Consider the following 27335-nt stretch of genomic DNA (forward strand, 5'->3'; position numbering starts at 1 on the left):
TTCACTTAGAATATGTTTTAGAGATCTTGCTGTTAAAGTATGTATCAGTCTTACTTAATTCTTTTAACATCAACCATATATTCTACAGAATGGTTTCCTATATTTATTTAATTACTCTGCTTTTCACAGTCATTAAGGCTTTTCCTTCTAACTTCTTGCTCTTATAAACTGTATTTTTAAAAATAATATTGTATAGCAACTCTTCAGATGGTGAATACTTCTGTAGAAGAAATCACAAAGATGTCAAATAGTTTGCCTGTTGCTTTCCCTAACAGTTTTTACATATTTATATTACTCCTAAATAATAAGACCCAGGTATTTTTTAAGAAATAGTTGATTTCAGATCTAGGACAGGAAATACAAGAGGTAGGTCTGGTCCATCTTATCATAACAGAAGGCATGGGAGTTAGAGAAAGATTACTGTAGTCCTGTCAAAAGACACAGGATACAGTTTGAAGGGACTATCATTGGTCAAAGATGGGACAATTTTAGGGGAAAAAAAGACTGCTGTGTTAAAAAAAATCAAATACAGTATGTTCAAAAGTTAAAAATCATAAGGATACAAGCAAACTCAAACTAAAAGCAACATTGGTCACCTTGGGGAGGGAGCTAGGGGAAAAAAAATCATTATTCTGAGTACTGGTAAATAATGAATCATGCATTTATCCTATTCTTCCTGTGCAAACCTTATTTCAGAGTAAACAAATACTAATAAGAGGAATTCCTTTATAGAATTCTACTAATAAATGAAGAAGGAATAACAGAATCAGATTACCATAAGATTACAGCCTTTTATTAATTAAAATAATCCCTCTAGAAAATGATCATCAATGACTAGTGATATCCTCAGGGTAAAACATGGATAGGAAACATTATAATCAGTGTATCCAGCTGACAACATCTGAACCCCCAATCAAATAATATTGCAGAATGAGAGACAACCAGCTGTTCTATGGTAACCTATATGATGCAATAAGAAGTACACAGCTTTTAAAAAATTGAATCTATTCAAGGCCCTTGATCTAACTACTCATTTATAGGAAATACAAAGAGGAATTTATTAAATGACATCTCAGGGATGCTATCAGCCAAATTAAGCATTCTAGAAATTCTACTAGATAAATGATCCAGTTTTTTCAATAACTAATAGTCAAGATATAAAAAGGATGGGAAACTGTTAGAGATTAAAAGAGAAAGATAGGGAATATCAACTGGATGTAACATGTAGACCTTGTTTGGATCTGATTTGAACAAGCCAACTCTAAGAAGACACTGGAATAATTAGAGAAATTTGAACAATCACTGGGGTTTATATGATATTAAGGAATTGTTAATGTTTTATTTCTGATGTTAGTGTTGTGTTCATGTTAAAAGTAGCTCTTTTCTCTTAGGAAAAAAGTGAAATATTACCAGTGAAATGATGCAAGTTCTATACTTTTAAATAATCCTGTGGGGGGCTAAAGGGGAATGTCTAGTGACATTTATTTATCTTGGATGATGATTACATGGGGTTTATTATAGTATTTTTTCTATGTATAAGTGTTTGAACTTTTCCATTGTGAATTTCTTAATTAAAAAATAAATGTAGCGGGCTTCCCTGGTGGCACAGTGGTTGAGAGTCCGCCTGCCGATGCAGGGGACACGGGTTCGTGCCCCGGTCTGGGAAGATCCCACATGCTGCGGAGCGGCTGGGCCTGTGAGCCATGGCCGCTGAGCCTGGCGCGTCCAGAGCCTGTGCTCCACAACGGGAGAGGCCACAACAGTGAGAGGCCCGCGTACCGCAAAAAAAAAAAATTAAAATAAATAAATAAATAAATGTAGCGTTCACAAGCCAGGTGAAGAGAATTTCATAAATCATCAAAATAAGTGTGGAGCTTTCAGAATATATACACACTTGAAGTGTGTATATACATATATACCTGCAAGAATGTTACAGAATTTTTTTGCATAAATGCTACAGTTGATTTGGACTCAACATGCACTTATCTTGAAATTAGCATGAACCTAACAGTTTTCATCGTAAAGCATTCTCATGTTTATCAACACCCTAGAGAAATCTTTGAGGTAAATCTAATGCTGTGTATTCATTCTGTTGTATCTACCCCTCACCAAAGTCCTAATATTTGCTTTCCAGGTGCAGCAGGTACAGACTGTGCAGCAGGTACAGCATGTCTATCCAGCTCAGGTGCAGTACGTGGAAGGAAGTGACACTGTCTATACCAATGGAGCAATGTAAGTTTATGTATGGGAGTTGTATTCATTCTCCCACTCCCTCGGTTAGAGAAAAGTAAGGTACTTTCTGACACCTTCTACTTGTCCCAAACTGATGTTTGAGCTTAAGCCGATGTATGTTCACTAAGAACAGTGTTCACCAATAAGGTGAATTTTTGTGTACGTGTTTTCTGTAAACTAATATAAAATTACTATATTAGGAGGGTTTTTTGCATTTATTAAATAGGTACTTACTTTACGTAAAAGTGCCTGGTACTCAATAAATCTTCTTTTCCTGTCTGAATTTCTCCTCCCCCTAAAACTCCCAACCCGTCTCCTTTGCATCAACAGTAATGTCAATTTGTACATTTATTTCATTTAAGTTTTTCAGACAGTTTGGGTTAAGATTCAGGATGTTATTATAAATAAAGGGACTAATAACTATTATAAGTCACCAGGTTTGTTTTCATTTACCACAGATTTTTGTTTGCAATCTGTTGGATCTCTGAGTTCTAAAATGAATTCAGATTCTCTCATTGACTCTTCTGTGTGCCCTAGGTTGATAACCTCTGCTTTCTTTATTCTTACTGCACCTACTCCTTGGGTGATTTCATAGATTCCCATGACACCAACCTGTAACTCCACGAGGGCAGGGATTTTTGTCCGGTTTGTGTTGTTGTTGTTTTTGTTTCACTGCAATAAATCTAACACCAGAAGAGTGTATGGTATGTAGAAAATGCATTTATTGTTACCTATTATTATAACTAAACAACTTAAAATCCTGGTTTAACTATCTATTAGTTTTATAATCATGGTCAAAGTACTTAACTATTCTGAGCTTTTATTACTCTTTCCTGGGAAGTGGGAGGGTAATTGCCTTACTCTTTCTGGATTGTTGTGAGGATTTAAGGCTATGTATGTAAAGCAACTAGCACAGGGCCTGGTATACAGTAGATGATACAAAACTGAAAACTCTTCATTGATCTTGACTGTGTCTCCTTTCTCATTGCTTTCGGTCACTGAATCTGCCTAAATCACCACTGCCTTTAAACCTCCATTACCTATAAACTAAAGTGGAACTCTCCACCTTGGCATTCTCCCCCTTCCTAACTCTCTAGCTTCACCTTCCACCTGTTCTAGGAACAACCAACTTTGTGCTTGTTTCCCCAAGTACTCTCCTTTCACACCTCTGTATCTTTGGACATGTGGTTTGTTTTCTCTGCTGGAATATCATTTTCTGCCTTTTCTCTTTCCTTCCAAAACCACTACCCCCAGTATAGCGATATCTTTATAGACTAACCCATGACCCCCTCCCTTGAGACGTGGACCCTGGCTCTCCTCTGCAGTTAACTTATTTGTCCCCTGTACAGTAAAGACAGCAGTATACCCAGACTGCCACTTCCACATGGTGCTGTGAACGCTTATTTATATTTATCATACTAAGAAGAACTCTCCCTAAATGGGAACTGTTGTCATTTTGTTATTTTATTTACATTTATTTAGGTGATTGACACATAATAAAGGGTCAATACATTTCTGTTACTCTAGTGAATCTATAATACTTTACATATTTTAGACATACTGAATATTTTTTACCTCTTTGTTGTGTAAGGCCAGGGCATCCTGGAGCCTGCTTTTGGAATCTCTACCATAAATCCAAACTCCTGTTGGCATTTATCCGGAAAAAAAATAGGGATGCCTGCCACTTGGTCCTTTATGCTATCAGGGAAAATAAATGGGTTTCTAGACACTGCTAGAGGTCACTGAATTGTATTGTCGTTTCATCCTTGCCTGTGGTAGATCTGTCACAACTACCTCAGAGTAAGGTCATTATATACTCTACCTTTGTTCAAGCAGGTACCATTTCCTACCTAGTGTGTTCTCCTAGTTCAAAGACATCCTAGGTAAAGCCTTACCAGATGCCACTGGAGGGCTAAGTTATCATTCTGCCATTCCATAACATTTTATCTTACATTTATTACAGCATTCTGTCAGCTAAGAAACCAAGAAAATCTGACAAAAAGAGGTTTAAACAAATTAGGACTTTGATTTTTGTCAGGTAATAAGAAATCTAAAGGGAGCATATTGTGCAAATAACTGGCACCATGTGGTGCAAATATAAAATAAACCTTAGTGGAGAAAATCTTACAAGCTGGCATAAATCACATCCCTCTAGTTAGACTGGATTGTACCATGGAAATTGCTCCAGTAGAAGATCTCTGGCCTCACAGAATGCTACATATTTCTAGGGATCAGGGCAGTAGACATTAACTGGTATGTAGTAGAAAAAAATGGCTTTCTTTTCTAGGGAGGAGTGGGTGCCTCTGAAGCTCAGTTCCATCAGCCTGTTCTTCCATTAGGATTAACTTAGACCAGCTGAGCCAGCTTAGTGCTAAGCTACCCAAAGATGACAGGAAATGAGCCTGTAGAAACATCCACAATTGTACTTCCTCTTAGTCTGTGGCTGACATTAGTTTAGCAGCTCAAGGATATCAGGGCCAAGATTTGCTGGTACAGTAGTAAATTTGCTTTGGTTACAGCCATCACATCTGTATTACAGACAGTAAGAAGAGGGAAGGTGCAAGAAGAAGATATGTTATATATGCTATATACGTACATATATATATATGTGTGTGTGTGTGTGTGTGTACACACACACACACACACACGCTTTCCCAGAAACTCCCAGCTCCATTTTGCTTATATCTCATTGGCCATAACTGTGTAACAAAGTAGTAGTTAGGGGACTTCTGTGGTGGCGCAGTGGTTAAGAATCCGCCTGCCAGTGCAGGGGACACAGGTTTGAGCCCTGGTCCGGGAAGATCCCACATGCCACAGAGTAACTAAGCCTGTGCGCTACAACTAGTGAGCCCACGTGCTGCAACTACTGAAGCCCGAGCACCTAGAGCCCATGCTCCACAATGAGAAAAGCCACAGCAATAAAAAGCCCGCTCACTGAAACGAAGAGTAGCCCCCTCTCACCGCAGCTAGAGGAAGCCTGCACGCAGCAACGAAGACCCAATGCAGCCAAAAATAATTAATTAAAAAAAAAAAGTAGTAGCTAGCTGCAGAAGAATCTAGGAGTGCAGGTTTGTAGCTTTCATGTCTATATGGTAGATGGCAGCAAGGGAAAAGGATAGTTGGCATGGGTGTTGAGAGAGTTAACTCCATAGTATCTATCACGGTCATTTATCATTGACCCAAGGTAGAGGAGAGTGATTACTAGTGTGTGACTCTGTGAAAGATACACAGCCTGCTTCACTTTCTTCATTTATGAAATATGGAGATAGCTTATCAAAAGTATTTTGTGTAGCTTCTGAGAAATTGTAAACACTCAGTAAACATTAGTTATCACTGTACAATTATGTGCTCTAGTTTTTTTTTTTTTTACATTTTCCTCTCCTATTTATGGTTCTGAATTCTGCATATTGCCTTGTGCCTTTTAAAACTACCCCACTGCTGACATTAGGGTCTTCCATATAATAGGTAAATGTGAGATTGGTGAGTTCATTCATTCACAAAACCTTAGAAAATCAGCATCTCTAAAGTTGGCTCTTTAAAATTATAGGCTCCATTTAAGTGCAGAAATAATTCAAAGTAAACATCTCATGCCAACATGGATTTTCTATGGCCCGCGAAGTCAGTTGGTTAGATCATGACTAATGAGGTCTAGGTCATGAGTTCATTTGCCACAAAGTCCAATTAGTTTTGATCCAGTCTGTGTGGGCCCAGACTGCATCCTCAACTCCAGCTAATTATGTCACAAATGTGCACCGTTGGTCAAGATAGAGAAGATGCATCTTTAAAAACCTTTCATTACAATTTCAATTTCAGTACAACTTTTGACTAAAGATTCTGTAGCACCATTTTCATATTTACTAAAGAAACATTGTGTTGCCATGAATTACACTCAAAATTTTAGTAGCTAGAGTACTATGAACATCTTTTTTCAAATATAACCAAAAAAGAATTTTCAGCTTAAGCTATTCCAATCTTTCTGTAATTTTGTAGTGCTGACATTTAACTATGTACAATTTTTGTCTCTAAAGTTCATTTTAAAGTCTTTATACTCCCTCTTTTTATTTGATACACTTCCATCTGTGTTAGGAGAGAGTATTTCATATTCTTCTGCTCCACCATATTAAATTAATAGCCAACCAGTGTTTGGTCCCTGACTTGGATCATAGTGAAATTCCCACTTCTTTGTGATAATAAATGCTTTTTGCTAATGAAACTCGCAGAAGATAGGGATGCTGATTTTTATCATGAACTTTCAAGCACCCAGTACATGGCCCTGCAGCCTGTGCATGGTTAGTAAGTACTGGTTCACTGTTGCTCCTGTCACCAGCAGCCCCATGCCAAGTAGCCATAATGCAAGGGGTCTCACTCAAGAGGTGTTGATAGCCCTCACAGATATGTGTCATCACTTATGAAAATGTGTAATCATTATAATTTGACAATACTAAAGTATTTACTGGCTCTCTCTATGACTATGGACGTTACTGGTAGCATAACAGGATTTAACAGTGTGAGTCAGTGAGTGAGGATGTATTTCAAGAGAACAACTGAGACTGCTTTATAGTGGTGTGTTAGAGTAGAATAGCTTTCTACTGAAGGGAGAAGGTAACCTAACTCTTGTTCCTGCTTATCATTGCTTCTGTAGGAGCCCACATTTGTGTATTTCCTTGCAATAGTTTTCCCAAGAATATTTTTTACTGCGCTGGATCATAGTCTTGTCCATTGCTATGGATTCTTACAATTTATGATATCTCGTAATTTACCAGATTGTAATTAAAACAGCTGGAAAACAGTGCATACCACGTAGAGAGAATCCAATTCAATTGAAATTTCTTGATGTAGCCGAGAAATCAATTTTTTTTTTTTTTTTTTTTTTGCGGTATGTGGGCCTCTCACTGTTGTGGCCTCTCCCGTTGCGGAGCACAGGCTCCGGACGCACAGGCCCAGTGGCCATGGCTCACGGGCCCAGCCACTCCGCGGCATGTGGGATCTTCCCAGACCGGGGCACGAACCCATTTCCCCTGCATCGGCAGGCGGACTCTCAACCACTGCGCCACCAGGGAAGCCCCAATTTTTTTAAATAATGATTTTTTTCTTTCCCCCACTCCTTTTTTGACTCATACTTCCCCACTTATTCCTTTATCATATTAGTCAAAGTGGAAATAAAGACATCATACTATATCTTGTCCAAATTAAGAAATCTTTTTTGAAAAAACTTTTTTAATTTTAAAGGATTTTCTTATATCAAGTGGTCTTTGAAGCTTATCCGCTGTTTAGAGATGATTAGTGTTTTAAAATGTCAAGGTGTTCATTGTAATGGGTATCTATTGCAATAAGACTTGACTGGTAGAAAGCATTCTCATAATCTTCCTGTTTAAATTACAGATTTCTCATCAAACCCAATAGAGAATTTACCAAACTGTGTTTCATAAAACGTCCCATTAAAAAGTTCTGTGGTTTCACAAGCAGGAAAACACTGCATGAACTTCTTTTGCGGACTCTAAATTTCTGTTAGTTTTTTAAAGGCTCTGAGAAATCCTCTAGGAAAGAAATGTCGTGTTTTAAAAACTGACCACAGAACTCTTATCTGAATAATATTTAATAACATCACATGGTATACTTTAGGAGGTGATACATTATTAATATATTGACATTGACTAGATTTATTCAAAATCCATTGGATTCACCTTTATTTGAAAATCATATAGGTAGTGCGTTTTCTGAAGCCATCCAATTATCCTTTCCATGTGCTTTTTAAATAATTAATAAAAAACCTTAATAGGGATACTCTTCAAGTTTCTATTTTGTCTTTCAGTGAAATAGTAAGTTTTAGGATTTTGCAGGTAAAATTATGCTTTATTATTATCATTTAAATGTTCTCTGCTTAGAAGAAATGGTTGTATGGTATTTCTGTAACTGAGATGAAGAGGTTACTTTCTTTATGCTTCTACTGATATATACATTCAAATCGGTGTAGGATCTGGTTAATGAATCCACTTGCCGCTTGGATTTCAGTAAGTATATGGCTGATTACTTAGAAAACTCTTGGAGACAGAACTACCATTTTGTGTAAAAAAGAGCACTGAGGTCCTCTGCATTTAGAGAAGAGCCTGTTTCATTCATCTCCAAAAATGAAAGGATATTTTTTTTAGGTTTATTTTTTGTTGTTATTCAATTTTATTTTATTTATTTTTAAAAAATTTTTATTGGAGTATAGTTGATTTACAATGTTGTGTTATTTTTCAGGTGTACAGCAAAGTGAATCAGTTATAAATATACATATATCCACTCTTTTTTAGATTCTTTTACCATATAGGCCACTACAGAGTATTGAGTAGAGTTCCCTGTGCTATATATAGTAGGTCCTTATTAGTTACCTATTTTATATATAGTAGTGTGTATATGTCAATACCAATCTTCCAATTTATCCCTCTCCTCCTTACCCACTGGTAACCATAAGTTTGTTTTCTACATCTGTAACTCTATTTCTGTTAGATAATTTTATTTGTACCCTTTTTTTAGATTCCACATATAAGCAATATCTCGTGATATTTGTCATTCTCTGTCTGACTTAGACTGACTTCACTCAGTATGACGATCTCTAGGTCTATCCACATTGCTGCAAATGGCATTATTTCATTCTTTTTTATGGCTTACATTCCATTGCATATGTGTACTGCATCTTCTTTATCCATTCTTCTGTTGATGAACATTTAGATTGCTTCCATGTCCTGGCTATTGTAAATAGTGATGCAATGAACATCTTTTCAAATTATGGTTTTCTCTGGATATATGCCAAGGAGTGGGATTGCTGGATCATTTGGTAGCTCTAGTTTTAGTTTCTTAAGGAACCTTAATACCATTCTCCACAGTGGCTGTACCAGTTTACATTGCCACCAACAGTGTAGGAGGGTTCTCTTTTCTCCGCACCCTCTCCAGCATTTATTGTTTGTAGATTTTTTGATGATGGCCATTCTGACCCATCCGAGGTGATACCTCATTGTAGTTTTGATTTGTATTTCCCTAGTAATTAATGATGTTGAGCATCTTTCATGTGCTTTTTAGCCATCTGTATGTCTTCTTTGGAGAAATGTCTATTTAGATCTTATGCCCATTTTTTGATTGGGTTGTTTGTTTTTTTGATATTGAGTTTCATGAGCTGTTTGTATATTTTGGAGATTAGTCCCTTGTTGGTTGCTTCGTTTGCAAATATTTTCTTCCATTCTGAGGGTTGTCTTTCGTTTTGTTTATGGTTTCCTTTGCTGTGCAAAAGCTTTTAAGTTTAATTAGGTCCCATTTGTTTATTTTGGATAGAAAGTCCAGAGATAAACCCACACACCCATGGTCACCTAATCTATAACAAAGGAGGCAAGAATATACAATGGAGAAAAGAGAGTCTCTTCAACAAGTGGTGCTGGGAAAACTGGACAGCTACATGTAAAAGTATGAAATTAGATCACTCCCTAACACCGTGCACAAAAATAAACTCAAAATGAATTAAAGACCTAAATGTAAACCCGGATACTGTAAAACTCTTAGAAGAAAACATAGGCAGAACACTCTGACATAAATCACAGCAAGATGTTTTTCAATCTGCCTCCTAGAGTAATGGAAGGCTTTCAAATATGGCTTTTCAGAATATCAGAGTTGTGAAAGTCGTGGAGATCATTTATCCTAATCTTTCCACTTTACAGGTGGGTAAACTGAGACCCAGAGAGGTGTAATAATTTGTACCTCTAGTTAGGTGGTATTTAGAGTTCATATTTTCTGACCTTCAATACATGTTCCTTTCCAGTGATCTGTAGGTAGAGGTCTTTTGATCATGAGTTATTTGGAGGTTTGGGGGGAAGTGTTGGCCAATCACAAAAAAAATTTTTAGTAAATTTTATACATTATGCTGTTGTATTATTGTATATCTTATTGTAGATAATAAACTCGTGGGGTTTTTTATGACTGATGACTCTTTAAGACTAAGAGTCTGTTGTTCGTATGAATCATTGTATGTTTTTTTAATCCTGTCTTATACTTTTATAGTTAAATTTATTTTGTGAATATAGTATGTTCTTTGGATATTCATAAAATATATAGAAAAGTCCATATTTACTAATTTTTTAACATCAAATATTATAGTTAAACAGCTTCCAGAAGAAAACGCTATTATTTGACTGCCCTGGCTGTATTCCTTTTTAATATTTCTCATTCGTAGAACTAATTGATGCACATTAAGGGCAATTTGCTCTGTGATATTTTCATATCCAGTAGCATAATGTCCAGAATAATTCTGCGTGATAACATTTGGAAAAGTTTAGACATTTAAATTTTCTCTTCCTCTCCTCCTCCCTCTTTTTTTTTTTTTTAAAGGTGAAAATGAAGGAAATCCACATGTGCTTTTTTAGGTTTAGAACCAACCTGTATTATTTTCTTAAATGAACTTCAGAGACCCAATTTCAAGTATCATTTCTCCTACTGACTACAGTATAACATCAGGCAAATAACACATTTGCACCTAGATTTCCTAATTTGTGAAATGGCGATTAATAGTTAAAAACATTAATTACTAACCAGGTCAGGTTCAGGATGGGGAGGGTGTAATGAGAGCAGGAAATGGGGTTATTTGTATTGTCTGAAAAAACATTCACTTTTAGTATAGTTACTCTTATAAAACTAACTGCAAAAGAAGTTAAACTTATAAAAATCTCTGCTTGAACAAATATTTGGAAGCTACAGTGAGAACTCTCTGTTTGGGAGTATGCATTGGAAAAGGTTGGGAAACACTGTATTGTGCTTCACAAGAGACTACAATCTTGTAGATCCCCCAGCTATACAGAGTTGAAGGCTGGTTCACAAGGGTTGAGATTTGTAATGGCCAGAAGGTTTTGGAGGGGACAAATCCAACAAATCTTAGTCTGGCCCTCAGAAGGAGTCAGACGAATAGACTTGCCTCCAGGGAATGCTCCGAGGTCCCAAACTGCCTGAGTCCATCAGTGTGCCTAACTTTGGGTATGGGGCATACCACCTGTTTGCCTGGACTTAGCACCTGGGTTGGCCTCAACAACATACACACATGCTTTAGCTGCGTTTATCCATTTTTGAAAGTCCCACTTGACAACATATCCATCTCTAACAAGTACCTGGTTTCTCTGTTCCTTTATAGTGAATCCTCTTAGGATTGACCTCATATTCTTCATTCTCTTCCAAGCTGGCTTTTTTCTCCACATTACAATGAAGTTGCTGTTATCAAAGTCATTGAAGACCTCCATTTGTTAAATCTAGACATTTAATAATAGACATTCTTCTAGATTAACTTTTCTAAATCTGTGGCAATCAACTAGTCAGCCACTCTATCCTTGATTCTTTGTCTTCTTTGACTTTATATTCTTCTGTTTTCTCCTTCTGTTATTGGATCCTCCTCAGTCTTATTACTGGCCAAACAGTTTTTCTGTGCCCTAAGTTTCCTTATTGTTTCTAACAGAGACATTTCTTCCACAACACTTATGACTATCTGTCATTCTCTACTATCTACTTTTAACTTATCTAATATCTGTCTTTTCCCCACTAGAATGTAACTGTCATGTGGGCCCAGTACCTTGTTTGTTTGCTCCCCATTCTCTCTGTCATACCTACAACAGTCGTATATGATAGGTGCTCAATCTGTATGTGTTGAATGAATTGAATAAAGAATAGCATTTGATGACAGGTGAGACACAGGAGCAGATTACCTGGTGGTTTTTAATATACAAGGAAAAATGAATGGAACTGAATTGAGATGCTGCTACCATAGTATTAACACACCTTTTTTTTTCTTTTTTTTCAGTTTTTTTTTCTAGTACAATTTTTTTTAGTTTATGTGCATGTATATGGTTGCTCAGTTCTTCCTTTCTTTTTTTTCAAGTACACAATACAGTATTATTAACTATAGTCACTAAGCTGTACAATAGATCCCCAGAACTTATTCATCTTGTAACTGAAAGTTTGTACCCTTTGACCAATATCTCCCCATTTCTCCCACCTCCCAGCTCCTGCACCATTCTGCTCTCTGTTTCAATGAATTTGATTTTTTAAAATTGGGATATAGTTGCTTTACAATGTTGTGTTAGTTTCTGCTGTACAACAAAGTGAATCAGCTGTACGTATACATATATCCCCTCCCTCTTGGACCTCCCTCCCACCCCCCACCCCCACCCCCATTCCACCCCTCTAGGTCACCACAGAGCACTGAGCTGAGCTCCCTGCACTATACAGCAGGTTCCCACTAGCTATCTGTTTTACACATGGTAGTGTATTTATGTCAATCCCGATTTCTCAATTCATCCCACCCCCCACGACCCTCCGCCCCCGTGTCCACACGTTCATTCTCTACATCTGCGTCTCTGTTCCTGCCCTGCAAATAGGTTCATCTGTACCATTTTTCTAGATTCTACATATATGCGTTAATAAACGATATTTGTTTTTCTCTTTCTGACTTGCTTCACCAATGAGTTTGATTTTTAATATTCCACATATAAGTGATATTATACAATACTTGTCTTTCTCTATCTGACTTACTTCACTTAGCATAATACCCTCAAGTTTCATCCATGTTGTTGCAAATGGCTGAATAAGAAGTAAGTGTTGGAGAGAATGTGGAGAAAAAGAAACTCTTGTGCACGATTGGTGGGAATGTAAGTTAGTACAGGCATTATGAAAAACAGTATGGAAGTGCTTCAAAAAATTAAAAATAGAACTACCATATGATCCAGCCCAGTTTTTCTTATTTGTAAATTTAGACCAGTAACGCTGGATCAAAATCTTTTATGATGTCATTCCTGCCAAAGTTGATTTAAGTCTATATCTACTTCCCTGACTTCTGTTGTCAGGGCAGATGACCTGTATATGTACTTGTTATATGCATCTTTCTGGTATGCTTCAAAAACCATTATAGCAGTGAACAGAAATTTTGTTAATGCTTTCATGGATAACTGCCACAGAATATAAAACTTCTTTTATAACTGTGGACTTTGACTTTTTAAAAAACTCAAATAAACTAAAAGCACTAATAGTTGTGAAATAGCACTTTTTTTCCTTACTCCTGTGAAAGTTGGTCTTCACATTTTTATTATCCTCTAGTACAGTGGTTCTCTAAGTGTGTTCCTCAGATCAGCAGCATGTACCTCATCTGAGAAACGCCAACCTTGTTAGAAATGCCAGTTTTGGTTCCCTAGCCCTGTTCTACTGAATCAGGAATTCGGGGAATGGAGCCTAGCAATCTGTGTTTTAACAAACCCTTCAGGTGTTCTGATGTGCACTAAAGTGTGAGAACCACTACTTTACAATATACAAATGAAGAATTGAAATGCACAGTAAAGTGTAAATGTCCAGATATCTTTATGGAATGATAATTTAAAGTTATGATTTCAGTACTCTGTACATTGTCAACATATATAATTAAAAATACTACATATGAATGAAAAAGCTCAACTAGTTATTGCAAGGGTTATTATTGCATTTTAATAATTCATTCTTGCATTTCCTCTGTAGCTGTTGTGGCAACAACTCGATAAATGCTTTTATTTTTTACCTATTGTTTTAGCAGTTGAAATTAGCAGAAATAAGTATGTCTTCTGAATTTAAATCAAATGTATCATTAGTGATTCTCGTATTTTATTACTTTATATTTAATTTATTGATTTTTATTCTTAGGTAATAGTCTCTTATGTTAGGTCACTTGAATTCCTCTCTGAATTACTGTTTTCCCCTTCGGTGTCTTGCACAAAATGGACACATCACCTCTCTGATGTACCTTCTGCCTTCAGTCTGACTTAGAGCATTCAAGAAATGATCTATGTCAAAACTCAAAAAAGTAGTGCATGTTAGCCAACCAGATATTACATACCACAAGACTGCAATTTGTTGAAGATTCCAAATAATCTAGCTACTTCTATGCAGGGCTTTGGTGACTCCATAAAAACTTCACAATGAAAAACTGTTTAAGAGTTCTTGGTTTCAAGCAGCAGAAACCAAGTCTGGCTTATTTAAGCAAAACAAAGAATTTATTGAAAGATATTTGTGACTCAGAATTTCTAGGAAGTCTGAAGAATCAAGCTGAAAAAAGACAGGTACAAGCATTGTTAGCAGCCAGACCAAAGGCAAAAACACACCCCAGAAGTTGTCCAATAAGGCCACCACACGACCACAATCATCTCAAACGCTGTTGGCCATTGCTGCCACTATGTCTAACAACAGTTCTCCCAGTTCCCATATTCTCCTCGCTCCCAAACTTTTTGAAAATATTTAAAACTGATTCATTCTGGCTGCCTTTAGTTACTTATATCCTCAGTCTAGTCCAATCAGACATGTATTTGCTAGCACTACATGGAAACACCTTACAGTAAGATTACCTCCTCTCATTATATCTAATGAACATGTTTCAGAATCATCTTACATGGCTTATCTGTAGCAGTGTGCCCTGTTTGCTACTCCCTTTTCTCATGGTTTCCTGTTACCTCTCTGACCTCAGGCCTTTCTTTAGGTTGTTTCTCTGGCCGGAACATTCCCTTACCTCCCTGTACCTTAGCTTCCTTAAACTCCTATCCCAGATTAAAACAACATCCAAACTTCTTGCCATAGTCCATAATGATGTCTTTAAGCTTCTTAAACAACCATCCACATTGAGAAAATTAGATGTACATTTTTATACTCAGATAAATATACACATGCACACACATACCATATATGCATATGACAGAAACAAAGTTTCTCAAGATAATTCTTATCCTTACTAGGTGTGATATGTTCTGATGTTGTCTAGTCTACTATAGTCTCTTTCTTTTTTTAATGCTACTGTGTGTGACCCATTAAATTGTGGATCATGACCCACAGTTTAAAAAATTTATTTACACTACTTACATGTTTAGTTTTTATCTACTTTTTAAACCTCATTTGTTTCTAATGTCCTTCTCGTTCATTTTAACCAACCATTCTAGACTTCTAGTTCCTTCCTAAATATCAGGATCTTTCCTGTGTCATGGCTTTTGCACATGCCACACTATATCTTCCTGATATATTTTTCTTCCTGTTTTCCATAGGACTGACTTCTTTTTATCCTTCAGTTTCAACCTAAATATCTCTTCTTCAGAGGTAACATTCCTTGACTAGTTGATCTAATATGCGCCCTCCCATTTATTACACTTTAATATTCTATTTTTCTCTTTCATAGATTTAAGGAAGTGTCTAATGATCTTATTTCCTTTTTTATTTTTGACCACCTGCCCCTTATGTTATGCAGCCCTTATGACTGTAGAGGTCATGTTCCTTTTTTCCCAGGTGCCAGAATAGATGCTCAGTAAATATTTGTTAAAAGAATGTGTACAGGGCTTCCCTGGTGGCTCAGTGGTTGAGAGTCCACCTGCCAATGCAGAGGACGCGGGTTCGTGCCCCGATCTGGGAAGATCCCACATGCCGCAGAGCGGCTGGGCCCGTGAGCCATGGCCGCTGGGCCTGCGCGTCCGGAGCCTGTGCTCCACAACAAGAGAGGCCACAACAGTGAGAGGCCCACGTACCGCAAAAAAAAAGAATGTGTACAGAGTAGCCTGAAAGCAATAAAACATTGTACCAATGTAAGATATTATAATGATCAACATTACTATATTCTATCTTCATTATAAATTTTATGGTGTGAAATTTGCAAGGTATTTTATTTTCTTAATTTGCCATTTTCATACCATTGCTTGATTTTGTAGTTGACTAGCTTATTGGTGAGAGGATATTCAAGACCTAGGTAAAATACAAAACACATAATTTAGAGATATTATACATTGGGACTTGTGGATAAGACACCTGAAGATAAAGAAAACAGAAAAATTGGTTATAACTAAAATAAATTGACATACATAATCATCCTAGTGAATAAGCAAGCAGGGAATATTCAGGGTCATGCTTAGTCAAGGTATATGCTAAGGCATGATGGGATGCAAACAGCACTAATTTACTGAATTCAATGGATCAGAGTCCTGACATTTACATAGAACCTGATAATAGAGTCAGCTATGAAGAAGCGTCTGTCAGCAAGTATGCACATATCTTGTGTTTACATTCATTTCTGGATACATATGCAGAACAATGAAAAGATTTCTCTTCTGCTATAGAATAATGTGACACATTATTTTCATAACGGTCTGAGGCAATCAATAAAGAACAAACAAAAGGAACACAGCAGCATCTTTCAAGTGTGCACAGAATTGCTTGGGAATTTAGCTGTTTCAGTAGTGTACAGTGCGGAAATAGTTAGCTGCTTTCAATCTGATATGCCAAAAATTGAGTACTTTTCTCAAACGTATGTCTTGGAAATTTCTGGGGAAATAGTGTGCAAACAATATCTCATATGTATTCATTCTAGCAGTATGAAAGACAAATTGATCCTAGGTATCAGAATTAAAGAGTTATTATTTCTAGTACCTAGAAAGAAAGAAGTGTTTGTTTTTGTTGGTGGTGCCTTTTTTTTTTTTTTTTTTTTTTTTTTTTCGTACGCGGGCCTCTCACTGTTGTGGCCTCTCCCGTTGCGGAGCACAGGCTCCGGATGCGCAGGCTCAGCGGCCATGGCTCACGGGCCCAGCCGCTCCGCGGCATATGGGATCCTCCCAGACCGGGGCACGAACCCATATCCCCTGCATCGGCAGGCGGACTCTCAACCACTGCGCCACCAGGGAGGCCCGTGGTGCCTTTTTTTAAAAAAAAAAAACAAAATTTCTGCAATATTTACTCAGGAGCTTAGAACATTTAGAACTGAAAAGACGTTTAGGAATTATCTGTGCCTGACTCTGGCTCTGGCTCCAGACAGGCCTCCAACAAATGCGTTAATACTTATCTTCTTACCCTTGAAGAACAATGACTAAGGATATTATCATCTGCCTCTATTACCCAATCCAGTGTTTAAAAGTCTCCTCTCTTCCCCACTGCAAGTGTATAAGTGTCAGAGACAAATTCAGCAACAATTTGTGACACTTCATTTCCTCATATAATTGTGTCTTTTTTCCCCCTAGAAATTACCAGTCTTTACCCCAGTGTGTGTTTATTCAAGCCTTCTCCTCAGTCCCATGGGTTATGATTGAGTAATGAGCATAATTTATGGATTAGACATACTCTTTAGCGACTTTCACTCTTATCCTGTTCTTTGCTCATATTTTAGCTAATGAATCATCTCCAACTAGGGGGAAGTATGAAAATCAAAGCTCTTTGCTGCCATATTTTTATGCTGACTTGAGGGCTATAGATACAGATTTTATATATCTGTGATACATTTGTTTACATTACTATTGTTCACTGAGGACTAATTATATAAAGGAGTCATACCCCAAAGATGGAGTGATTTAAACCCCATGGAATGTTTCTCATAATAGAGTTGCAACTTCCATGATCATAGAACTTCTGAAATCTAAGTGTGCAACGGTAAGTATCCTCCAAAATAGTCTCGCCTTTTCCATCTCTATTTCTTTACCATTGCAAGTACATCTTCTGCAGATTCCATTCCGAGTAAGGGAGGAGAGTAGTGGGGTGTTAGTAAACAGTTAACTAAGGTGTAAGGAACTCCCAAATAGCAACAGAAGGTCCATATGTTCCCTATACCAGCTTTTGGGACTGTTCCTCAATAGTCATTCACACATATCATTGACATACGTAAAAAGCTAAGTTCTTTTTATGTGACAGAATGGTTGAGAGCATGGGCTAAGTGCAGATTCCAAATCCATTTTTTACCAGCTGTGTGATTTGGATAAAGCTATTTAATCTATCCAAACTTCAAGTATTCACCTTGTCTGTGGAAATAGAAATTATAACAGTATCCATCTCAGAAAGTTGTAATGAAGATTAAATGAGTTAATACCTGAAAAGTACATAAAATGGTGCCTGTTGTGTAGTAAATGGTCAGTAAATATTAGCTCTTAATAGCCATTATTACATGATTTATTTATAAAATCAACTTACTACTGGGGAGCATGCTTAAGCATTTTGTTTGGACTATGGAAAGGAAAGCTGGCACCATTTCCTACATCTGTCAAAGTACTTATTTATTGCCCTATATCTATGTGTACACCTTACTTGGTTATACTTAAATACTAACATCAGATTGTGTTATTTTAAACACAGCTAAATAGGGTCATTATCATATTTAGCAGACATAAATTAAAATGACCTCACTTTTCTTTTCACCTAAACTTGAAATCAACATGGCTGTTTTATTTTATTAAATAAATATATAATGAAAGAAATACATAAATGAGGTGTCCAGCTGGGAAATACAATAATGAGAAGAACTGTGTATTTTAAATGGCATTTTTCTATCTATAAAGTAAACGTTCTCTATGGAGTTGTTTCTGTCACCACCCCAAACTAAAATTTGTACGTCGATCTGTGGTGGCTCTTTCTGTAAAGCAGTAACTTTACCCAGTGTGGAATAGTTTTGGAGCACTCTAATTATTTTACTAAAATTTACATTAGAAATTACATTACAAACTCATTTGTAATGGATTAAAATGACCTGTTTTAAATAATACAGAAAAATCTTGGAATAGTTTAGCACAATTTCTCAATTGTGCTAACCAATTTGTTTGGTTTAACAAAACAAAAGAAGGATTTATGTTTTAGAAATTTATGGAAGTCACCATTATGTCAAATGTACTTTCAAACAGAATCATATTCTACTTGTTGGTTAGTGTGCCCACTGTGTAGCTGCAACTGTGTTAAGTGTTGAGGGTACATATGGGAATAAAACATAATTTCATGGGAGTATGAATACATGAGGAAATTAACAGTGTATGGAGAGCTGTATTTCAGGTATGCACAAGGTGTTAGGAAAGTACAGAGAACAAAACATAACAGGCCTGTGAGGAGTGGCCACAGAGGGCAAAGGATGCAGAAAAATGAGAGTTTAAGGGTGATTTAGACAAAAGAAGAGAGCTGAAGAAAAATGTAAAGGCCTTCTAGACAGAGGAAGACATGAGATATAGCAGAGAAGCAAGAGAAGATGGCACGTTACAGGGACCAGCAAAAAGGTCAGTGTGGTGTAAGCGAAGAAAGCACTTGAAGACATGACTGGTATCAAGTCCAGAGATCATGCAGGCATCGGCTCTGATGGTTCTTATAAGGCAGGTCAAGGGTTGTGAATTACTTCCGAAGGCAAGAGAGAATCATGGAAAGGTTTTTAAGAAAAGCTTTATTTTCATATTTGCATTTTAGAAAAATTGCCCTGGCAGCAAAGTGAAGATAGATTGGAAGAGAGCCCAAATAGAGGAAGGAAAACTAATTAGAAGGCAGTTATAATGGAGAACATTATGAGTTAAGGCAAGTGAGTACAAGAATGGATAGGAGAATTGGAGAATTATTTAGAAGGTAAAATTAGTAGGATTTAGTGACTGATGTCAATCTGAGCACGGAAAGTCAGCAGTAATTTCCAAAGCTGAGGGTTGTGGTGCTGCCCTCTGCTGAGAAGGGGAATATAGGAAAAAGAGCAAGAGAGAGAAAGAATTCCTTTTTAGGCATATGTTCAATTTTACATTTGAGACTTCCCATATATTATGGGGTTCCCTAACAGAGATAACCAGGTGGCTGTTAGAAACGTAGATTTAAAACTCTTAAAGTATAACTAGAAAGTGGAGCTATCAACTTATGAGCATGTATATGGTCATGTAGTATATGATAAAGGTATATGGTCTGAATAAACCTGAGAAAAAAATAAGAGCTGAAAATGGAGACCTCAGAAATTACCAGTATTTAATGTGCCAGAAAAATGGAGCCTCCAAAAGCTCTCGAAACATGGTGGTTAAAAAAAGTAAAAGGTAAAAAAAAATGTCATAGAAACTAATGAACAAGAGAGGTTAAAACAGAAAGACCTTGCACATAGAAAATGTCTGCAAATATCTACACCAAATTGTCAGTACTGCCTAGCTCTGGAATGTGGTGTTGAAGAGAATGACCAAAAAACTGGGAATTTTAATTTGATATTTAAGTTTTTAAATAAAGTATTTTATACCTCTTTACTATTTTTGCAACTTCTTGTGGGCTTATACTACTTGCAAGTAAAAATAAAAGTTATGTTAAAATGTAAGTTATAGTCAATTGAATATTAAAAATAAATCAGTCGAACAAGCTGCTTAATCAGAACAGAACGAGGAGGGAAAGGGCAGCATGGCGTGGTCAACAATATTATACTGCAGATAGGTCAAGAAAGATGAGGACTGACAGCAGCCTTTTAGCTTGGTATTTAGATGTGGACACAAGTGACCTTATTAAAAGCACTTTCAGTGAAAGGCTAAGGGCAGAAGCTTGACTGCAGTTGTTGGGAAGCGGAAAGTGAGGATATGAGGTGGCATAGTCATCACATCAAGGAGAAACTTGAGTGTAAAGAAAAAGAAAGAGTTTGGGATTTAGGGCCCATGGTAAGTGAAATGTTTGCTCAAGATCCTTATGGTGGCGAGGAAAAGATCCATGCTAGCTACCTTAGTCATGGAGATTTACTGCAAGTCACCCAGGAGTGTGAAGTAGCGTGGGGAGCTGACTTGCAGCCCCCAGTCATTCTGGATCCCAGCTTTCCTAAAACTGGGATTTGCAGGAAGTTTTGTAAGAAATTTAAGAAGTCACGCAGCAGAATTTCTTGGAGGGAAGAGACCTGAGCTTATTTATATGCTGGAGGTAGGCACCAGTAGAAGCAAAAGCTCTAAAGTACAGAAAAGTGTTAAGGTACTTATAAAGAAATGTACCTTTAGTTTGGAAAGTAAACCCAACTATTTCTGGGAATGAAGTTTCATATAAAATACAAAAACTCACCATGTTCCAAAGGCTAAGCTGATATATTTTAAACATATATTCACACTAGAAAAAATAAATAAGATGATATAAATAAATTTCTTTCTTTTTTCTTCTTCTTCTAAAGCCGAACAACAACTTATCCTTACACAGAAACGCAGATGTACAGCCAAAACACTGGAGGGAATTACTTTGATACTCAAGGGAGTTCTGCACAGGTGACTACCGTGGTCTCATCCCACAGTATGGTGGGCACTGGTGGGATTCAGATGGGCGTCACGGGAGGACAACTCATCAGCAGCTCTGGAGGAACCTATCTGATTGGCAATTCAATGGAGAATTCTGGTCACTCAGTGACACATACCACTCGGGCTTCCCCAGCGACAGTAAGTATTTGAGTTTTTATTTGTTTAATTTAGGTTCTTGATAGCCCCTCTTGTACATTTTTCTCTTTAGAGAGAAAAAATCCAAAACACTGGGCTGGGGCAACAAGGTGTTGTGCAGTTTTAGTATGTAATTTTTTCTAATGTATGTTAAAATCCATACTTAAATAGTAAAATTAAAAATGTTTACCCATATGCCATATGTAAAGTCATTTTGCATTCTACCAGAGGGACACTTTGGGAAGCACTGATCTAGGTGATTCCAATGAAAAACATTTATATTGGCTCTGATCATAGGTATGAGCAAATAATATCTTAGGAACATAACTACATATTTGAGTTTTCAAGTTTTTAATATTTAATAAATATATTTATTTTGAGGCAAGATATCTTAATGTGCTAAAATGCTGTAATAGAAATAGTAATAAGAACCTATGCAGAAATTGATATCCTCAAACTCTGTAACCTGGCCTTTCCATTTTTACCTCAACTAAGCATAGGGAGAATAATCATTTAGAACAACCTAGCTAAAGTAGAAATGGAATTGATTTTCTAGATGTTTCATATAAAAGGGGCCTGGGGATTTGAATTAAGTGCCTGTACCCCTTTTCCATAATCCTACCATATAGTTTGTTCTTATAATGAAACAGAAACAAATTGGGTAGAAAATAATTATATGAGAGGCTTTACATTTTTCATTTTGTGGATTTTCTTCATGATATAATAGGTACTTGGTAAGTATTTTGTATATACTTTTTTCTGTTTGTAATGATTACGTGTGTTCATACTTTCATCATTTATTATCTTTTCCCTAATCCATTTTTTCAAGTGCTTTATTTTTAATTCACTATTTTCTGGTAACATCAGAACAGATAACTAACCGTTCTAACTGGAGAGTTCTTTTTTTGTCATTTTTTCTTTGTATTTTTGAAGCATTTCTAATGCCCATTTCTCTCTTGCTTTCGATAACACTAAATACAGCATTTCTAAACCTTTTAGTCACAGCAGTATATTTATGTAGATTAGAAACTAAATCATAGCTTCTCTGGACCTCAGTTCCCCTGTCAATAAAATAAGGGGTTAGTTAGACTAAATGATTTCCTAATATCCTCTCAGCTTTAAAATCATAATATTTACCAACAAATTGTAAAATATTCTAGATGTAAAATAACTGTATCTTTACCATAAAAGGAAAAAAGGTAGATTAGGTACCAGTACTGTATAATGCTCCTGATACAGGCCATCCAGAAAGTGATTTTCAGTGGAAAGGGAAGTACTTGCCACTTACCAAGGCCTTAGGAAAACTGGAAAAAATGGGGAGGAAGGGTCCTTTCCCACTTTCGTTTCATCTACCCTCTCTCATGCTGGCTTACCAGCGCTCCATCTCCACCCCTCTCCTGCTTCACCTTCCCCAGGCACTGATACTTGCCTTCACATTGAATTTTAGCTATCTGTTAAACATCCTCATGAGCTAGATATGGGTTTACTAAATTTCCTCAGCTATCACTGAGTTAACTAAATTGATTATTCCAGGTCATATATATATAGGTACAAACATTAGCAGGATGAATTTTATAGCTTGATTTTTTTGTTTGTTTTTCTGTATAGAGTGTGAAAAATGACATGACTCCTTAAGTTATCCGTTACACAAATTTGGTGCAATTTTTATTATATTAATTGGTAAATTAACACAAAATAACTGACTTATAACAGCTGAGAATAGTGGCAAAACTATTTTTAAAAAATCAATTCCTAGTGTCAGTTGCACATATTAAATCACACTTTTAAAAAGGCATTAATATTTAAGGTTCTGTTAAGGATGGTTTTTTGTTTTCATTTTTACAAGAAAATTTCCTTTTTAGCAAAAGGAGTTTAAAAGTTAAATAAAGAGAGAACTTTTACATGGAAAAATCATAAGGTGTCCTCATCAAAGCACATGATAGTGACATATGATAGATACATATTATCTAAATATACATCTGCTAGTAATTATTACCTTACATTTATTACCACAGTTCATATTTGATTTAGATCCCCCCTCAGTCGTGCTAAAGATCTTAATCTGCTTCATTCACAGTGAGGTGGTGATTCTGTACACAGTTTCACATCTGTTCCTATAGTAAAGTTAACAAAGTTTAAGTGCTATGACACCTATTTAAGATTTCCTCCCATCCTCCTCTTGCCAAATGCTAGAAAATTTGTGCTATGTATTATAGGTGTTTAGGCTCCTAAAACTCTAGATTTTTTGGTAGGTGCCATGTCATTAAAGGAGATTTGCTTATTTTCATGTACCTTTTGCATTCACTGTAGAACCATACAAAGAATGTCTATGAGCACAGTCTCTAAGAACCTGTTAGTCGAGATGCAAGCCATTTCTTTCCAAACGTTGAGCCAGACTGTGCCATATAAATTCAGTTTTTCTGACTGTTCTTTAGTGTTCAACCTATCACCCATATCATGCCTGATGCAGCTAACTGGGTAGGAGTAGCCTCTACTATTGCCAGAATTCCTGACAGTAGTAGTCAATTGGGCTGTTCCTTAAGAGCCTGTAATAAGTGGAATGTATAGTCAGTTAATTCAGTTGATGTGAAACTAGTTAAATTTGAGGGCTTGGGAACAGCACAAACCTAATACCTTTACGTGGTTCCTGGTTAACAAGGTTTCCTGCTCTGGTTCCCAGAATAATTGCCTTTGCTCTCTCTTACATTTGACCTCTGTCTATATAGAAATACTTTCACTTAAATTTATTAGGAATAACTTTCTGCCACAAAGAGGTTTACTCCAATGTGCAAACCAACTTCTCAGGATAAATCAGTAAAAAGAGATGATTTGAAATTGAAGCCACTACTAAGAAAAATAAATGATCAGCGCTTGAAATATTTTGTTACCTAGTCTAATAGTCAATATAAAACCATCTTTCTTATAATAGAAGGATCTTTACATTAATGGAGAATTTTTATTTGAGCATATGATTTACTTTAGTTTTATAACCTTAAGTGAAAAAATATTTTACATTAACATGTTTTAGTATTTCATTTTTGCTATGCATTGTAAAATGTTTCAGTTTTCAAGGTACATAGAAATTTCAGAATTTTTCAAAAGATTATTATGGTAACATATTAAATTTTATTTGATGAATATATTATGGTACAAACTACCAATATTCAGATTTGGTCAAAATACTTTTTCTCCTTTTACTGTGCTCTTTTATTGGGTCAATGGAGTCCATGTGTATAAATTATTAAATATGTATGTATATATATTTTTACTTATTTAAATATAAGTATAAACTTATACACATTTAAAAGACATTTCCTGCTGATAGTATTAAATAAGAATTTTCAAAAAGATTATGTAACATTTTTTATTGGAACATCACTGGGTATGACTTCAGCTAAGTTACTACTTGAGTAAATAAACGTTTTACATTTCATTAAATTAATGCTAGGGATCTATTTATTGTTAACATTTCAGGAGAACATGGACATTAAGGTAGAAGAGTTGACTACAGTCATATCTGAACTCATTATGCCTTGATATTCCTTCTAAATACATCTCCATAGTGTTTCCTTATGTGTGTTTATTCATTTTAAGCTCTAATTTATTTTTCTTCATTATTTTTTATATAACCATATTTTTTTTAGAATTTTAGAATTTTGGAACTGGAACACATTTTGCATTTGAGAATCAAAAATTTGTGATTGTAGTTAGTGATATTTTTGTATTTATCACAACATAGTTTATCTTATACCAGACTATATAATAATAAGCAATTTGCTATAAGAAGCTTAATTTATTCATTCCTCCATAAAATAACATTTGAATTCTTCTAATGAGATGGTTATTTATGGAGTTGTTTTTCTTCTTGATAAGAAAACTAACTAAATTAGATTACATTAATCATTTTTGAGACTGTGATATGGAAGCTAATTTTCTACTTTTCTGTATATACATTTAGTAATTATATATGTTAAATGGCTCTTGCTAAAATTAGATCCCACCAAAGGGCACAAGGAAAATGTGTTGAAGCTTATATTGTTCATATCTCTACCTTTTTTGATTAATGAAAAATACTGTAATTTTTTCAATTGTTTGGAGGAAAATTTCAATGTCCCATCTACTGCTATATAAGTAAAAGTTTGGCCTATCTTATATAATTTATAGAAAGTTAAGAATTTATTCAAGAATTGTAGATGCTATTATTTCTTTATCCTTGGGTTTGCATGTAAAGTTTTCATGAATTTATTTATGTGAATTAGTTATACATTCTTAAGTTGCACAATTCAAAAGATAAAAGAAAGTGCATAATGCAGTGTCCCTCTCACTCCTGTTCCTCAGTTCTTCTCCTTAGAGGCAATCAAAGTTATCAAGTTCTTTGAGTATCACTCTGGAGATATTCTCTGAATGTACAAGCAGAATGTCTCTCTTTCCCTCCCATTAGCTTTTTTTTTTTTTTTTTACGAATAGTAACAAAAATACTGAATCTTGCTTTTTTTTCCACCTAACGGTGTGTGTCAGAGATTTTTTTATATCAATACTTGAAGGGCTTCTTTATATTTATGGGGAAATGGCTATATTAGAAGGAGCTGAACTGCCCATTCTTCTTACCAAAGGGTAAAAAATGTTAAAATAATGTTGGATTACTTGTTATGGCTATATAGAGATAGAAAAGCAACATAGTCACATAAGACAAAAATTTCTCTTTAATTGTCATATATAAAGATATGCATGGAAAAAATTTTTTGTTAGAAATGCATAAATCACAGTTATTTTATATGTTACATATTACAGAAATAATAAATTTCTATTTTAAATAATTTTCTTAGTTTTACAGTTAGCCTGAATGATTTAAAAATGAAAGTCAAGCAAAACTACTTTCTCCACTTATTTTGGCCAAAGTATGTATGTCCATTATGATCTTAGTATTTTCTGTTTTCCTGTGTCCCATTTTCCCTAGGCCAACCTGAGCTCTCAGATAAGACTCCTCAGAGAGAGTACCACGAATCTTCTGCTTTCTGCACTAAATCCTAAATTGACTGAAGGTTCTGGGACCTCATTTTCAAAGCACTTAATAAAATGGCACTTTGAATGACTCGTAGTCTCCATTGCTTCATCTTTATTCCATTCAGCTGTCAGTCAGTTTCACACTGCTGCAGCCTTGAAGCTGATAAGATCTAGAGGCAGTAATTTTATGGCTAAGGCTGTAAGACATTCTACTCCTAGAAATCTTGATAAACTAGAAGGTTAAGACAAACAGAATGACAGGGGCCTTCAGCTCCTCCTGAGCATAGCTGATGGATTCCCTTCTAAAGCAAAATACAATGAGTTCTTTTAATTTTTAGCTATTTCATACTGAAACAGCATTTCAGAATCACAGGTGTGTTGCAACATGCCAGAAATGGCTAGATTCTATTTCATCCAAAATCTAGATTAGGAAGGTTTAATGATGTTTGTAAATTCTACTTATAAATATGGAAGTAAACTATGTTCCAGTTGACCTGTTATGTAACTTTAACTTGATCCTTATATTTATAAATCAAATTGCAAGTTAACTTACTAGTTTGAAACTACTGTAGATTTTGAAGGAAAAAAATCACTAATGTTTCATTTATGGAGGCTAGGTGATCCAGATAAAATATTTAATGTATTGGTGGCAAATTAAAATATACTGTCATCTGTGAGTTACATATGAGTCAGTATTAGACCCATAAAATTTAATACTGCCTGTTCCACTGGCCCATGTCTTTTATTTTAATGAGAGAAAATTCAAAACGATGCCTATGACCAATTATCATTTCTCAAATGAAAGGGAGTTTCTCTATGTCCCCATGTTTATGAGTTCATCCTCCAAAAGCATGTGATTTGGTTACCACTTTCTCAGTATGCATAACTACAGTTGTATTTATTGGCTATGGAATTATTTGGTTTCTCTTAAAATCTAGGTTTTCA

At 35.7% G+C, this 27335-nt stretch overlaps 1 protein-coding gene across 6 annotated transcripts in view; it reads left to right on the plus strand.

Annotated features, from left to right (window-relative positions):
• The window catches only part of RFX3 (regulatory factor X3), a 298160-nt gene that overhangs the window by 182935 nt on the left and 87890 nt on the right, over positions 1 to 27335 (plus strand). For all 6 annotated transcript variants that reach the window (XM_082615490.1, XM_082615491.1, XM_082615492.1 and 3 more), the window contains 2 exons: positions 2135 to 2232; positions 21131 to 21389. In XM_082615490.1, the coding sequence (XP_082471616.1) occupies positions 2135 to 2232; positions 21131 to 21389 (357 nt within the window). The remainder of the gene's footprint in view (positions 1 to 2134; positions 2233 to 21130; positions 21390 to 27335) is intronic.

This window comes from Mesoplodon mirus (assembly GCF_964341445.2).
Source record: "Mesoplodon mirus genome assembly, chromosome: 1".
Lineage (NCBI taxonomy): Eukaryota > Metazoa > Chordata > Mammalia > Artiodactyla > Ziphiidae > Mesoplodon > Mesoplodon mirus.